At 28.6% G+C, this 18,045-nt stretch overlaps 1 protein-coding gene across 1 annotated transcript in view; it reads right to left on the bottom strand.

Moving 5' to 3' along the window:
- The window catches only part of sog (chordin short gastrulation), a gene marked incomplete at its 5' end in the record, with an annotated part of 89,055 nt that overhangs the window by 64,038 nt on the left and 6,972 nt on the right, over positions 1–18,045 (bottom strand). Inside the window, 1 exon segment of the mRNA NM_001323832.1 lies at positions 6,237–6,340. Within this exon segment, the coding sequence (NP_001310761.1) occupies positions 6,237–6,340 (104 nt within the window).

Consider the following 18,045-nt stretch of genomic DNA (forward strand, 5'->3'; position numbering starts at 1 on the left):
ATGAACTAATATGTAAATTTAGACATATTTTTTTTAAAAAATAATCATTTTTCACAAGTAACGGCACTTAACAGGATTTGGATATATTTTTTTCAACAATGGAATATACCAAATAAATATCATTGAAAAAAAATTCTAACAATAGCATCTTTTGTCATTAATATTTCGTCATTTTGCCCAAGTAAACAAATTTGGCTTAGAAATAAACAAAAATTATCGAACAGAAACATATCGACATAGAAATTTTTCCACAATGACATATGCCAGATAAATGTGACACAAAAAAATCGACAATAGGGTCTTTTTCCTCATTAATCTAATTCTGATTCCATTTTTTCAACAATCACGTCCTTTCTGGTAAATTTAATTTTTTATCAACAATGTAAAACAATGTTTTATCAACAATAATATTTAAAAAAAATGACGCAAACTAAAATGGCACGATTCCTAAGCACTAAAAAAGCACTTCAATAAAAATATATTTCAGAATTATAAGAAATTAGGGTTTATTAAAAAAAATATAAAAAAATTAAGGTTAATAGCGTATGATCATAACTCTAAAAACGTAAACCAATTAACACAACATGAATATCAAAAATTTGAAATATTTTTTTCAGAAATTGTTAACTGAAGAAAAAATGAACTTAAGTAATACGAATTGCTGGGTTGAAACAGCATTTACAAAATAATCAGCGAAAGTACCGCAAAACAAGTGAGGTAACCTCGTCTGATTCAAAGAAATTACTATCACCGCAATTTTGTGATAAAGAAATAATTAATTGAATGGGCAGAAAATATTCCGGATTCCTAATAATCAATTTTAAGAGAATATGACAACAATAATAATGCAAATCCATTCATTCCTGATAAATAACATGCAATGTTCTAACCACCGAAACCACGGAAATTTTAATGAAATTCGCGGTGCTTAAGAATGAGTTGAACTACGATAAGCAATAAGACGGCGCCTTCAAAAACCCTCGACATTTTTGTGCTAATATTACTGAGAAAAGAACGTGACATCTCAGATTTGCAACATTTTATTTTCATTCGATCTCCAAACGTCTAATGTATGCTCTGTCAAATCTCTGGATGCTATTTCAGTCTAGTCTAGTCTGGAGTATCGGAATTTGGGAGTACTATTTCGGAACGAAAGCGACCTCCGTGAAATGAAGATTTTTTTTTATTTATCTCGTGCAGTAATTCATTCTTTTGCTGTTTAACAGCCTTAAATTAGACTCGTCATGTTTAGCACACGCTCTTTCTGAAAGTTTAAGCATTTGAAGGGGAAAAAATTAATTATTACAGGAAACTGGAACTAATTGAGCGAAACTTTAACAATACCAGCAATGAAATAGTGATATTGATTTCCGCTTTTAAAAGATAGGGGAAAAAAAGACATCTTCTTTCTAAAAATATAGGCCAAAGATGGCAAACCTTTTTCTATTTGTGTGCCATTTAAATTACGGTTTACTGTTTTTATTAGTTCAGTAAATCACTTAAAAATTTCTTTTTTAAAATAATATTGAAGCTACTATTATTTTGAATTCAAAATATAGAGTTACATTGTGTAACTAAATTTGCTTCAAACAGAAATCTAATAAACGGATTTTTGTGTATTTCAGTATAATATTAAGGTACCGTAAGTAATGAAATTAAAGTGATTTATGTTAATGTTTTGAATTTAGTATGCGTAAAATTGGATTCATCAATACAAAATGTACACTGTTAAAAATGGTTAAATAACAATTTATTTAATTCAATCAAAATAGTGAAATAACCATAAAAAAAGATAATATTCAAACTGTTAAGTGTAAGAAGAATCATTCATTTACTGATTGCTTTTACCGAATACTGTTTAACAAGCAGAATTCTATCTGCGTCCTCCTTATGAAGCCGATTTGCGTAGCTGGGTGCATACTGTAGCTAAGAGAGCTAATCGATCAATATCATGACCGGCTAAACAGGGGTTCGAATCCCAGCGTTAATACTACAATATTTCTTCCATCCCTTCAATACATAAAGAGTTTCCAAGGTTCCACACTCTTCAATCGGTGACCCTGGACTATTAGAATACGAAATTATCATTCACGCACAAATGGCGCGGCACCCACAGACCTCCTATGTCCATTCATGTTTTTATTTTTATGGCTTAGGAACTATGCTAGCTGTTACAAAGCCGTATAGTTTTGTATTCACGGTTTTTTAACCACACCAGTTATAAACGGTTTCAATACCGTAATGGTAAAATATGTTTCGAATCATTAACTTTACGGTTAATCAGATGAACAGACTGCTGACGGTTACTATACCATAATTTCACAATGAAAATTCTGACAGTGTTATTTACAGTTAATTATTTTTTTTAACCTAAAAAAGGTGCCCTTTTTAAAATGCTTCTCTAAGTAAGGATTTTATTTTTAAAAATACATTCATGCGTTATAATTAATATATACTACAAGCTTACATTCAAAAACTACAAACATTTCATCCCAATTAGTGTTTCAACACCTGTTGCTCAATCTTGTCAGCTTATGTCATTTGAGTCCTAACTTGTTTTTTTTAATAACACACAAGATTTGTTTAAATCTAAAGCAAAGCGGTTTTTGCAGTTGGTTATGAAGAATTAATTGACGAAAACTCCGCTTGAGATTCCATTGTGCAAGTTTACTATAGTATTTTTTTTTTCATAATTTTTAATTTACTATGGATTCTATCATTCATCGCACTCAGGTAAATTTACAATTGAGATCAATTTTTTTCATAGTTTTTAATTGAGTATGTATTTTTTATTCACTTCTCAAGAAAAATTCTGTCTCCCTTACAATAGACGATGGAGCACTGCTCAACCTTAAGTACTAGAAAAGGTCATAATGGCATCCAAAAAATACTTTTTCTGAATCCACGTTGTAGTGGCTGCTAATATTGAATATGTTCTTTTATTTCGTATTTTTATTTTTTATTCTACTTTTTTTAAAATTTTGCTTTCATTGAATGTTAAATGTTAATGAATAAAAGTAATTTAAAATGGGCCTCTCACTTGCCACTTAAGTGGCACGCGTGAGTGATAGATTTGCCATTACTGGTCTAGGCATTTAAAAAAAATAGTATTAGTTATTATATTAAATATTTTCTTTAAAAAAATTGAAATTCAAACAAAATGTAAACATAGGCAGAATCAGAATGACATTGTAAATTGTCTCATGTCAGTTTTATATCGTATTGATAACAATGTGGAAAAAAACATTGAGGAGCAAAATATTAGAAACTGGAAGAGGAAACTAGAATTATTTTTATAAAAACTTCACAACTCAAGAAATGAAACATAGATGTCGTGAAAAAAATATGAACTAAAGAAGATGTGAGTATTAGCAGAATCACGCAAATATTTTAAAATGCTTGATTCAATTATGAAGTTCTAAGACAAAGAAAAATACAATTAAAATGAAAAATAATTGTATTTAAAATGCCATTAGTTATTTTTAAGAAACCTTAATTACAGTAACTAAATAGTGACAACCAGGTTTGATGATAAGGAAAAAAAACATTCTCTTTCTAAAAGTTTCTTTTGCACTTTAAAAACGCGATTAGTAAAAATCTTTTTAAATCTTTTTCTTTTTCTTTCTTTTCTTATCTTTAAATCTTTAAATTAACTAATATTGAATCCAAACTAAATGTTTTTCTCTTAAAAAAAAGTAGGTATAAGATTGCTGTCGTATTTTGTTATCCTTTTACCCATACTACTGAAGCCTTGGAAAAATCGTTTCAACAATTAACCATAGTATTTAAAAACTTGAGTCATATTATTATGCATGTTTGCTTCAACCTTATTAACTTATCTAACTGAACTATGTTTCCTTGAAAACTGAACTGCAATATTGCATGGAGAAAAAAATTCTGGCCGTTCTACACGATAATAACATTGATAATAAAAAGACCATAACTCTAGTAACAAAACCTAAAAATACCATATTTATAAAATGGGTAATTTTTCTCTTCTCAACTGTTTATCGGAAATTCTGGTTTTCAAAAATGTAGTTTTATTAACGAACATTTAGTAAAAAATACAAAATTGAAAGGTAAATTTAACCGAATAAATAGTACATTATCAAATTTGCGAAATTTCATCACATATTATAAAACTATATGTTATTGCTAATTATACCAAAATCAATATCATAGCGCTTCGGTAAAAATTATCAAACTTTTTGGTGTTTCTATTAAGCGAGAAACACGGTAAATTTTACCATATTCTGGCAGTTTTAACCATACTTTTGTCTCACTGCGATTAATCAAATTTAAAATGATTTAATCTGCTTGATCTTAGAAGAGTAACAACAAGCATCACTGGCTGCTGTCAGTAGGCTGGTGGGTGATCACTTTGATCACCCTGCGTAGGGACTGAAAGTGCGTGGTATCGATCCTCGTTAAACTGTTCTAAAGTACTCGACTTCACGCTCAGGTCGTTGGACTACCAAAGTGAAGGAGTTATCCCCTCTGCGGAGGATCAAAATTGTAATGGCGTCGTCCTCAGGGTTGTTTGCCAAACCGTCGCCAATAGTCCATTGTAACAGTGACAGTGAATACATTTTGTGCTATGTATTGTAACAGTGACAGTGAATACATTTTGTGCTATGTACAAAACAAGACCGTTAAAATGATATTAAAATGCCTTGAAAAGAGTAAACGAGGGGGTTATGTTTTGGACTTAGAATAAAGAGGTTAGTACAATCAGGGAGGAACATTAGGGTACTATAAACAAACATAAACTTGAAACAAAATTAACAGACGCAGAAATCCAAAGAACTACTAAAGAAAAAAAATACGTTTAGGAAAGTTGCCATCTCGTCAATTCCCAGATTGTCCGATTACAGGTGAATGCTTTTTTTTTTTGTTTTTTTTAGAAAAGAAAAAAACATCAAATCTTTTTTTGTTTTCCCGAAATTTTCTGCACGTCTGTTAGAGATACGCCTTATTTCGCAGCAAGCACTGATACGATCGCTGACAACTGCTTGATGTGTATCAGACGCTCTATTAAGAAACATAGTACTTACTACTTAAGCATGATGGCCATTTAAAAATAAACCGCAGAGAATCTGCCCCTTTCCACAAAGCACCCAAGACAAATGCCAATGTAAAAGATAATAGGTTCTAAAATAATCACTCTCCACCTTTTTAAACTAGTCTTTGTTGTATGCTTTGTATCGAGAGATTTTATTATAGCCGGGAAACATCGGAATTTTAATATCGCGAAAGATCGTCTGGAAATTTGATAATTGAATTATCGTCTGGTTACCACATATCGTGATAATTGAATAACAATATTTTCACATCGGTCAATAATTTTGTTTTACTAATGTAATTTTGACCACTCAGAATAATACTACTGTCCTTGATAATTATCGTTATCTATACTGCTAGCGATATTCTCATAATCGATATTAATGCTTTAATAATTATCGTTACCGATAAAACCCTAGGCAATAATGATCGTATATTCTATATTTAAAAGATATTCACGACATATCTCAAGAATAACTTTTTAAAAATATCATTTTCATTATCGCTATCTTTAAAAAAAATGCTTAAATTTCCCAATATATTGCTCTTCTTCAGTTTTTAATAATAAAAATTTTCTGCTGATATTGATAATTTATTTATTTTTTTAATTGAAAAAAAATATATTAATATTTTCAAGAATGTTTACTTGATTTGGTTCTAAGCACTTTTTGAACTTATCAATATTCTAGTAAACATAAGACCTAAAACAGTTTAAAAAAACTTTTCCAAATTTTAAAAATTCAAATATAATTATTTATAAACTCATTCAATTAATTTTATATATATTTCTCAACTTTTATAACTTTGTTGGGTTAAAAGGAATAAACAAAATTTGAAATAAATTTTTTAATAAAATAGTTTTTATCATCATCCTTATGAGCGTCAGTTGAATGGTTGAAAGGCTACATTTGGTCAGTTTCTTTGATATGACTGCAATTGCATGGATAATTTATTCCCTGAGGAGAATAAATTAGTAAATATATATTTTTTCCCTGAAATGTTCCTGTATAATTGAAATGAGACTATATAAAATACCCAAAATTTTAACATTTGCAGGTATTATTGATTATTCTTCATTTCTTACCAAGGTAGTTTATTTGCTAAATATATTGCAAACTTAAGAGAATACGCGTATTTAAAACATGCTTTAAAAAAAACATATAAGTTTTTCTTACCGGTATACATTCGCATCGCATGCAATACAGCATGCCAAATGGAGGACCCAAGTCAGGCCTCCATCTCTCCTCCAGTTCGTAAGTATTGTTACCAAACTGACAATCTGCAAAACAAAAATTAGCTTTAATAATCTAACATATTATAAACAAGCATAATTAAAAATAAATAATTTATTCGTGACAAGTTCAAACGTTTTTTTATTTTCCAAGAAATTATATTTTTAGTTTACTTATTAGTTTATTCCATCTTATTTTTAGTTTTTTATTATATTTATAAATGAAGTACGATTTTCATCAGTTTCCAAATATACTTGTCCAAAAGTTAAAATTTAAATCACGCGTGTCAAACACGTGGCTTAAGTGGTCCGCTGACCAATTAACCTTCAGCAGGCGTAGATACACTAGAAATCAGTTCTTTGTGTATTGATATTTTTCTTGAGCAGTAAAAAAATTTTACAATTAATTTTAAATAATAACCATAAACTAAATAAAATATGATTTTAAATAATCATTTAAAAAATCCTATTCGGCAGTAGGGTAACATAATATTTTGTTAGCTTTCACTTTCTCAGTTTTCCTCACTTATTTATTATTTGGTCTCAGCATTTTAATCTCTATGTCTAATTTATTAAAATTATTTTAGCTTTTTCACACTTTAATAAATATTAATCTCCAACGAGTATGGGCTAATGAAACTTATTAGTTTCAGAGTGTTATAGATAGCAATTAATAGCTTTTGATGTGTATCATACCATGAATTATGTAGTTGTAAATTTCGCCTTCTTTTCTCAAGTTTGTCTATACCATATTAAGTTTTTGCACTAGTTAATTAATACTTGGGTGGTCCTATTGGATCAATAAATTGGACCAAGAAAATATATTCTATTTTTTTAAAGCTATTGTTTCTTTCTTGCAATTTCATCTGATTAACTTGCATATTTTCCATACTTTAAATGAGTAGTTAAAAATATAACAAAAAATATTTAGAAAAATATTTTTTAATATTGCACAATAAATATTAATAAATACAATTAAATATTGCATAATTTCCATACTTTAAATGAGTAGTTAAAAATACAACAAAAAATATTTCGAAAAATATTTTTTTTATTCTATATATATTCTATTTCTAATGAGCTATTTCTTCTTGCAATTTCGTCTGATTAACTAATAAGAAGTTAAAAATATAACAACAAAAACATTAACATTTAACGTTAACAACAAAATATTATGGTACATCATAAGAATGAAAAGGTTAACTTCTAAGAGAAACTTGGCAACGGAAAAACTTCATTTAATTCATAAGTACTTATGGTAGAAAAAAATCTGAGCCAGTTATCCCAAAATATTATAACGTATATTCACTGGTTTCACTATAAAGTCTGGAGTTAAAGAACAAAATATTATGGTATTATTATGGTATAAGAATGAAAAGGTTAACACCTAAGAAAAACTTGGCAATGGAAAAACTTCATTTAATTCATAAGTACTTATGGTAGAAAAAAATCTGAGCCAGCTGTACCAAAATATTGTAACTAAATTCACTGATTTCACAATAAAGTCTGGAGTTTCGATTGAGACATTACTCTGTAGTGATACCCCCTTTCCATCGATTGCGACGTCACACAAAGCACGTCCTTCAAATTTTTTTTCATTAATTATTTTTTACTCCTTCTTTTCCTAGTTGCTTTCTCTTCACTCGGCATTTCCTCATCATTTGAAGTGAGTGTTCTCTCTATTCTCTCACTTCCTCACTAAGTTTTAAAAGAACAAAATTGGTCACAAAAAGAAGAAGAAAAAAAAGAGTCTCTATTCTATTCGGATGTCAAGGGCACAGATTAGGTCGAATTTCTAAAACCATTACATACGGCTTCGTGACATATTGGATGTTGAATATGGATAATAATTACTGATACGTTTGTATTTGAATTCTAAAGAGTTCGCCAATCGACAATAGCGGAAATTTTATAATTGCTTAACACTCACTGCTAGAATAAAAAAGTAACTTATTTTTGCTTATCAGGTAGTCCTCAGTATAATAACAAATAAAAATAGGTAGTCTTCAGAATGTTAATTTTAAAAAAATTAGTCACTATGTTACATTTAAAATGTGCAGTGCTAAGTTTATGAAATTTAAAAATAGAGACACCTCAGTATATTGCATTCAAAGGAAGTTCATTTAGTCCCCAGTGTGATACATTTAAAAAATTTAATTTTCAGAATATTGTATATAAAAAGTTAAGACCAAAAGTCCTCAATATATTTCATTTAGAAAAATATAGTTTTCAAAATATTGCATTAAAACAATAGTCCACATTACATTAAATTTAAAAATAAATACTGAGATAAAAAAAAAATTTAACAAGGTAAAATTGAAAACCAATATATTCAAAATTTCATCGTAATTTTTTATTAATTTAACAATTTAAACTATAAGGTGTGGAAAAAAACTATTTTATAGAATAATCCAACTTATGTATTTGATCGAATGACGTTTCAGAAACGTATAACAAAGGTTTTGTTTCAGTAATAGTTGTTAATATGATGATCATTTCTACAAATTTTTTAAATTATTCAATTTTACAAATGGCGATTATCTAAATAAAATTTAGCACATAACCTATACAACAAAGATTTTTAATACTTAAGAATTGCTTATATATGCTGAAGTTCAGAAAAAAATTAATATTTCTCTTTAAATGATTGCTTAAGTAATAATTAAAATGAACTAAATTACAAAAAAAGAAGAAAGAAAAAAAGAAGAGGAGTGTTGCTTCCCACGTCAAAGAATCCACAATTAACTATATATTTTTAAAAAAATTTTCAAAAAAGATATTTCCTTAACTATTTGGAATTTAATGTTAAAAAGACTGAGATTAAAAACTTCAATTAAATATCAAGTTAATCAATTAAATAATTAAATAAGTTTCACCTGGAGAAATACATTTTACGACTTCTTTTCATAAATATTAATAATTGAACATAGTGAATTTTGAAAAGTTTAGACATAGATAAATGTATATTGCATTGATATTTCAAATTATATTGATTTAAAGGAAATTTAAAGTTAACACAATTAAGTTTTAGAAGTTTTAGAGTGCACACAGTGAACCGCGATGGCTCAGTGGTTAAGGCACTGAACTGTCATTGTGAAGAACTGAGATTCGATCTCCAGTGGTGGCTTGAAGTTCAACCAACTTCATATCAATGGGTACTAGCAACACCTCCTTATTCTAGGAGGTGTTGGTACTAGCCTGTCTGGGAAGTAAAGGCAGTCTGTGCACAATGCTGACCCTAGTGTCGCAATCATGCCGTTGGTCACGAAATTGGGAAGCCTTAACCTTCATGATCCCCATGACCCACTAGGGCTGTTGCATGAATGCTTCCCTTTTTTTTTAACGAAGTGTACAGTAATTAAAGAATTTTACAATATTAGTTTGGAAAGTTTATGTAACTTTTCGCTAATAAGTCATCAATTTTTTTTTTTTTAAATATAAATACTTGCACTTTTTTATACTATTGAGAACAATTTTATCTGTTTATAATTTAAACGTAAAGCATCGATTTTATCATGTTCAATTTCATGTTGTGATTATTTTTTCAAAATTAATCTTAATATTAATTTTAAAAAAAAGATTCCATATTTTTCTTAATAAAGTCAAGATTAGGTACTGACCGTGGTATTATCAGGCAAGAACCTGATCATGCCAAAGGACAAAAAAATAAATAAACTACAGATTGTTAAAACAGCATTAATAATTAAAATCATAACAGTAGTTCCCATTAAGAGTTATGAAATGATTTTAATGGCTAAATAATTTTAAATTATTAAAATAATAAAATTTGAAAATATCATCATGAATTCAATTTTAATAATATTTCAATTTTCAGATATTTTCCAATAAATATAATTAAATATAATATAAATTTTCTAATTTTTTGCGAGCTTAATTTTCTTTTTAACTTCATTCTAAACTATACAGTACGATACCATCATTTATAATTTTCAATTTATTTTTCAATTTTCAATTTATCAACTTTCTGATTCATAGATATTAAAATTTAAATTATACTCAAACAGATTAACAGAAATTCCTATCAAATATTCAGATTAAACTGACGCACTTGAATGTCCAATTTAAATGAATCAGAAAATTATACATTGATTTTCAAAATTTCGATCTTACTAGTGAGTAAAACACATTTCAATGTATATAATTTACCATGATGTGATTCCCTTCTTTTACGATTTTAAAATAAAATTACAGCACAACACACAGTTAAAACTGATATATGAGAATCTTTTAATTTTTCTTCCCTTTCATGAGATTAGGAATAATTTATTGAAAAGAAAAAAAAACATATTTCATATCATTAATAAAAAAAATCGCTGGCATAAATTTAAAAAAAAAAAAATACATCGACTTCTCTCTAGTATACACTTTGTAAATGGTCCCTCCGGCCGGAATCGTTTGCAAGGGTGTGCCATAGTGATGACAGGGCTTACACCGCCACCCAGAGGCGGCCTCTTTGCATTGAAATAATGAAATAAAAATAATAAATAAATATTCGAGCCTTGTCGCAACTACCGGTCTTATATCAAATGAATAAGAATGAAAATAGGAAGATATTATCTTAATACGACGCCAATAAAAGTAGAAAATCAAGAATCAAAAACCTGCCACAGATAGTTTGAACAGAGACTGACTCTTTCTCACTCATTCAGTAAGGCACACTTACTGATTTGGTTATTGAACTTGTCTTTTCCTCTCATATGTCTCTATTTGAGTTCGCCTTCTTATGTTTGCAATATGTATCTGAACGGGAAGTAAATTGGGGGAAAAAATGTGGAATTACCGTTCTAAATTCTGGAAATATTAGAAATACAGTAATGACATTTCTGGTAAATAAAAAATTTAAAAAAAATTAGTTAATAAAACCAAAATATACTGTATTTAAACCAATCACTTGGTAATTTCACGTTCATATTGTAACGGTTTACAGTAAATCTGATTTTCAAAATTATAGATCTTATTGATACAAATTTAGTAAAAAATACATAACTAAATTTAACCGAATAAATGGTGTTTGTACCATACTTTAAAATATCATGATAAAGTTACTAAATTTTACCACTTTCACCAAATTTTATCACATACTATAAAACAATATTTTATTGTTAATTTCCCCAAAATCATTACCAAAGAGCGTCGGAAAAAATTACCGAGCTCTCTGGTGTTCCCATAGAGCCAGAAGTGTCTATAGTTCTCAATCTTTAAAAATAGTGCTATAACTGAATTTCATGGAACTTATACTCTGCGCTTGATAAAAATAGGTCATGACTCACATTGCAATGAAATATAGTGAGTGCAAGGGGAACTTAGAATAAAATATTAATTTTAAATAAATCTACGATGGTTATAGACCAAGTTGAATGAATGCCTTGATTTACTTTAAAATTGCTCAAATATTCATGAATTTGTTAACTATCAAGATATTTTAGCATATCAAAAATTAATATCTTTGATATATTAGTCAGACATGCTTGCCAATAACGCACGAGAATATTGTGCTTTTTTTTATTACATAATGAAAATAATTGAAACACGCTTACAAATTGATTAAAATTTTATTAACACAAGCACGGGTTGCACAAGGCTACCGTTGATAGAACATTAAAAATGAGTTAACTTCTGATAGTATTATTGAAATTGCGTGCACTGTTGTACTTCAAATTTTATAAATTCTGTCGTAGCCCAATTTCGTAGCCTTGTAATTTTGAATCCAACCGCGAAGACAAGGGAACTCTTGGTTTAAGCATTGGGACAAACTAGACTTCTTAAGGAATTTTTGATGTAACTAACCCGGATTTGTGTTACATGGTGAAGGAAATCCCGAAAACCTCTCCTGGTTGGCCCGGTGGCAAAGAGACTCTTACCCATGTTCCGTCTACCACTGAGGATATTTTACGCAAGCGCTGTGATCGGTGCGAGCCCGGAGCAAAATTCGTAACAACCAGATACCACTGGGATTCCAACCTGGGTCACCTTATTGAGAGGCAAGCACTCTATTCCCTGAGTCACTGCAACTCTGTGCACTATGATAGCTAATATAAACGATAGATGAAACTAAACAGAAAAAAAAGCACAAATTTCTACTTCAAAAAGAGTCTTTTTATCAGGTCACACAATCGGTGATCTGTTTTATTCCGAAAAACAGTCACTTCACCAAACTACCCGTACGAAGAATAAAACGTTGTATAATTGATATTGATTTACTATCTCTAAGAAATAACAAGCAATTTACAAACAAGTTTTTTATTGGAATACAAATATCTTCAGAATTATAAGAAACACACTTCCCTATCAGTTTGGAATTCGAAAGGAATTTTTATCGGGATTAAATGAGGCTGTAATGTAATGACGTATTAGCTGCATATTTGTTTCGTTCTGTAATTTCCGCGGGTAATTCTTTACGTCATATTGATTGATTGATTGCCTGGCATGTTTTAAGATAGATTATTTCTTCCTACAGTGGTTACTTTATTGCATAATATCATTCGACGGTTTTTTGACCTATTTGAAGAATTATAAAATAAATATTAAAATAAAAAATGAGAAAAAAATTAAATAAAATGATGAAGATGAGAAATTATGTGAGAATAACTGTTGTTCCAGTACTTCTGGAATGACTTCAATAAAAATAATTTAGTTTCTCTAAAAAGCAAATGATGATTTAAATTGAAGCAGCAAACTATACTGTTCAACACAAATGTAGTTGAAATATGGCTGAAACAAATCGGAAAAATCCCGACAAGAAAAATATTTATATGGCAAAATTAACAAGATTTATTTATTTCTAATAATGTATATTTTTAACCATTTATACAACAAGCTGTCAAAATATAAAATGAAAGAAATTCGGAGATTTCGAAAACATAAACAGATATTTTAATAGTCGAAACTAAAAATGAGAGAACAGATTTAAAAAATATTAAATATTATTTATTTTTAGTGAAAGGATTCATTTTTTAATATTATTCTTCGATTCTTCCGCTGAAATTTTATTGCGTTATATGAATTTTTAGACTATTTTTCCAATAAGAGGTTTTGTTTTCACTCGTTACAATCACCAAACTCATACAACAATGTATTTCGGCGGTAATAAACTTCTTCTCTTCTTTAAAAAAAATTGAGATTAATTTAAAAAGTAAGAAAGGCGTATACAACTGGTACACTGAGAAAAAGTTGATAACTACCAGAATATGGTAAAATTTAGTTTTTTTGGCTTTATGGAAACACCAAAAATTTTCACTAAAATACCTAATTTTTACTAAAGTGCTTTAGTAATAATTTTGGTACAATTAACAATAAAATATGGTTACATAAAACGTGATAAAATATGGTAATTTTATCATGATACCTCAAAGCATAACATACAAATCATTTATTCAGTTAAATTTACTTTTCAATTTTGTATTTTTTTACTAAATGTTTGGTAACAGGAACTATAATTTTTAAAACCAGAATTTCAGACAAACCATTACCATATGAATAGAAAATATACCAAATCAATGGTTTATAAATATAGCTGGTTTCGGTTTTATTACCAGAAATAAGGTCTTTTCACCAGAAACGCCATTAAAATCAGTATGGTAATTTTACCAGAGTCTTTTTCCGTGTAGATAAAAGGAAAAAGTCATTCATAATTTTTTTCCTATGTTCTTAAATAATTTTATATAGTTATCTTCAATCAGGGGTCTGTCCAGACATTTTGTGAAAGGTGCGTTTTTCGCGAAATTGTGAAAAAAAATACTCACATTCTTTCAACCAGGGTCCGCTTTTATGAATTTGTGCAAATAGGGTCCGTTACTGCAAAAAAAACTTTTTCAAGGAGTTTTTAAATTGTAAAGACATACAAGATTATGCTTAACACTGTAAAATTATAATTAAAAAAATTTAATTTTAAAAAATAAGCAGCAATTGCTGCTTCTAAATTAGAGATGCAACATACAAATATTTGGTATTTAACCTATACTGCTGAACGCAGAATATTAATTTCGGACGAATAATGGAAGAATCGTCTGCCGAAGACAAAACTTAATTCATTTACATCCATCTTTCTTGTTTTCTGCCCTGGAAAGTGTTTATTCGATTAATAAAATAATAATGAAGATAAACAAATTTATGAATAGTCCGATTAAAAGAAAAATCATTTTGTGAAGGGTCCGTTTTTAAGTTAAAATATTTTGTGAAGGATCCGTTTTCATGAAAAGATATTTTGTGAAGGGTCCGTTAACGGACTCAAATTTCTTTTAAACAGACCCCTACTTCAATGAATATTAATTCCATAGAGGTAAAAGGGGTAATACAATGAACCATAGGACGTTATTTTTTTAACTAAATTTTAAAATGAAAGATCGATGAATTAACTCAAACGTATTTAATGTAAACTAATTTACCATAGTTATTAATAGAAAACAAAATTTCACAACCTAGATTTCTCTAACTACGTATATAATTAAAAGAGTGCGATTTAGCCTTCCTATCTACAGTGTATGTAATTTTTTCCTTCATACGTGATTCTCCTCCTTTGAATAACAAGGGATAAAACAGAGTGTATAGCAGCAAAGCTACGAAACAGCAAGGAAACAGGCGCATAGTAGCGATGCCTTTCTGATATAGTTGAATATTATCAATTCCCCGTAGTGCTTTCAAAAAGCAAGTGCAAAATTGAGGTATACCATAATTATTTCCCAAATTAGCTTCATAAATTAAAAATAATAAGCTATTAATAATAGTTTATTTTAAATTTTTATCATAATTTATAAAAATATGTTAAAAATAATAATTTTATATTTAACTGCCGGTGTCATTCGTAAGCAAAAAAAAATTTGTCCTCAAACCTGAAAAATTAGGCATATTAAGAGTGCCTAGGCATAAACCAGTCCCTACTTGCCATTACTGCTGGGTGATACCGCAATTTTAAACTGCGATATATACCTAAAAAATATATATTCTTTCTAATTCATCTACTTAACATTATTTTTCATTGGTCAATTTTCACGACTGAAATTTTGGTATACAATAATTACCGTTATCTACTCTACAATACTCGAGATATATTATACCTATAAAATGATTATGATTGTTGATGATGATACTACTTTCGCTATTTTTAATATGAAAATAAATAAATAAATAAATCCTAAAAATACATTACGAAATACATTCATACATTTTAAAAATTAAAATCACATTTTTTTAAAGAAAATATCAGTTTTCCACGATACATCTGCATCGCCCAACTCTACTCGTCAATTATTTCTTTATTGTATGTTTGTATCAAAAAGTAAAGAACAAAAAGCCTTTCAAAATTTGGGAATGTTTTGAAATATAAACTGTTTGAAGCTGACTTCTAAATAATATAAAAGTTTCAATCATTATAAATCTCCTTAAATGTATGATATAGTATAAAAATTCTCAGGATTCAATTCGTTTAGCAGGTAGTACCGCTATCTTACTTTGTTAATTAATCATATATTGCATTCAAGGATTTATTTTAATAGAAATAAGGGTCAGTTAAGGGATCCACCGCAACCTTTTCGTTGCTAAAATGAACCCTTCAAAAAATATTCCAAATTCCGAAATTACATTATCCTTAAAAATGGGCGAAACGTAGTATTTGTAATTTAAAAAGAGGAACCAATGACGTCGTTAATTCATAATCTTTAAACTACAATTCCTTAAAAAAAAAACATGGTTTTTTCTCTCAGAAGGACAGGAATTTATTTTTACATATTCGCCAAACCAGAACCTTGGTGGAAACCGGATTCAACGCTAAATTTAGATTTTTAGACTTTTACGTAAATTTTTCAAAAATTTACAAAAACTGGATCTTTTTTTTTTCACTAATTCACAATGTTATGAGTCATTTTTTTTACAATTCACCCAAAATATAACCTTCCACAAAAAAAGTCTGGAACAATCAATCTCTGCAATCAGCTTAGACGAATGGTTAAATAGATGGTAACACCTACAATAAAAGCTTTTTTTAAAATGTCGCGCAAGATGACATCAAAAATATTTTAATCAAATTTGAACAGTGAGAAAGAGACACAGTTAATAAGTCTTTTTAAGTTCAACATCCTCTATTCATACCCAGACACCCTAAAAAATATTCAGCCACGTGCCAAAAGAGATTCCAAGCGCATGAAATCAATTAGTCTAGTGAACTCTTTTTCTTTTCTTCTTTAGTCAAGTCGTCTCCCCGAGGGTACAAGACAAACAGAAGACACACACTATTCCCAAAGACCTTTAATCCGTTTATAAAATTATATAGATTTAAATTATTTGTTAAGATTTGGAAAAAATATCAACATGGATAGTTCATTTTCTACATATTCGTTAAACAGTAGTTCACCAAATGCCTACTCAATCAATCCTACAAAAAGTACATAAAAAAGTAGGAAATAATAAAAATAAGCAATGTCTAGAATATTAAATAAAGAGAAATATGAAGAATTATCACATGAAGTAAAAATGAATTACTCTTTAAATTTTTGAAATTTTATTTTAAATAGTTATAGGAAAGAATCGCAGTTGTAATGCAATGTATCAAGACTTTCACCATTGAGGGAAAATTCGGAACATAAAATAAGAATATTATGGAAATTCATTTAAGTAAATAAATGAGACTTAATGTATTTAAAAAAACTTGACACGAAAGCGGAATTTATTTATTACGATACAAATAAACTGTTCTGCACAAAAAAAAAGAGCAATTAATTTTTAAAGATGCATATTGAAATTAAAACGAAAACTGAAAGTTCAAAATAAACTTAGAGTAATGCCCTCTAACATGGGTTCTATACCCATAACATGATACCGACAAACATTACACCGTTTTTTCCGAAGTAAAAAATTAAGTAAACAGACAAATTCGTATTCATAAAAATCAAAATATCGATTTTATTATTACATAAAAAAAATTTCAATAAAAACTAACTTTTCTAAATTAATAAATATAAAAATTTGAATTCAACACAAAAAAATAAAAAAAAGAAGTTACAAGCACATAGAGTTAAGGTAAGAGAGATTGCGCACAACAAGGAAAGATTACAGTAGACTTTGCTGCATTTTCAGGTATTTGTACAAGAGCAGTACTGCAGTGAGTACTTGAAGGAGCAAGTTAATTGCTACGAGCGTCAAAGATAAAACAAGCTATTTTGATTTTTAGTATAAAATGTGTAGTATAAAATGTTTTGTATGAATTGTCCAGTAGTATAAAATGTTTTGTAAAAAAATTCCGAATCAAATTACAGTATAAAATACCAGCACTTTGGGAGCGTCATTCATAAAATCCATTCTAACCATAAAATATTAGACCGCAATTTTTACAGTAATATCTATTAAATTAGAGTGATTCAGTGATTTTACTGTAAAAATTACTATATATCAAATTTTCTGTTTGGTAACATATTCCGGGAAAAATATGTTTTACAGTAAAAAGTACAGCAATTTAAAGCGAAATTTTTTACAGTGTGCGTACAGTAATGGTTCTTTCTAGAAGCTGTCGGATTTAAATAAAAAGCAGCTCAATCGCCTCTACCAAAATGAGGGTGCTAATGCATTTGCTGCTACTTGGGGAAAATGGAACATTATCCTATGCTAAGAGGAATTAACGTACTGCTCAGAGCAGCCGAAGTATAACAATTATTTAAGAGTACCCAAAAATCACTTTAAATGTTTTTGTTTTAATCAAAATTCTTTCTTTTTCTGGTTCTTTAATAATAAAGTTGAAATATTCA

The sequence above is a fragment of the Parasteatoda tepidariorum genome, chromosome 3 (genome assembly GCF_982258835.1).
Source record: "Parasteatoda tepidariorum strain Cologne lab strain chromosome 3, Ptep-v5.0, whole genome shotgun sequence".
In the NCBI taxonomy this organism is placed as follows: Eukaryota; Metazoa; Arthropoda; class Arachnida; order Araneae; family Theridiidae; genus Parasteatoda; species Parasteatoda tepidariorum.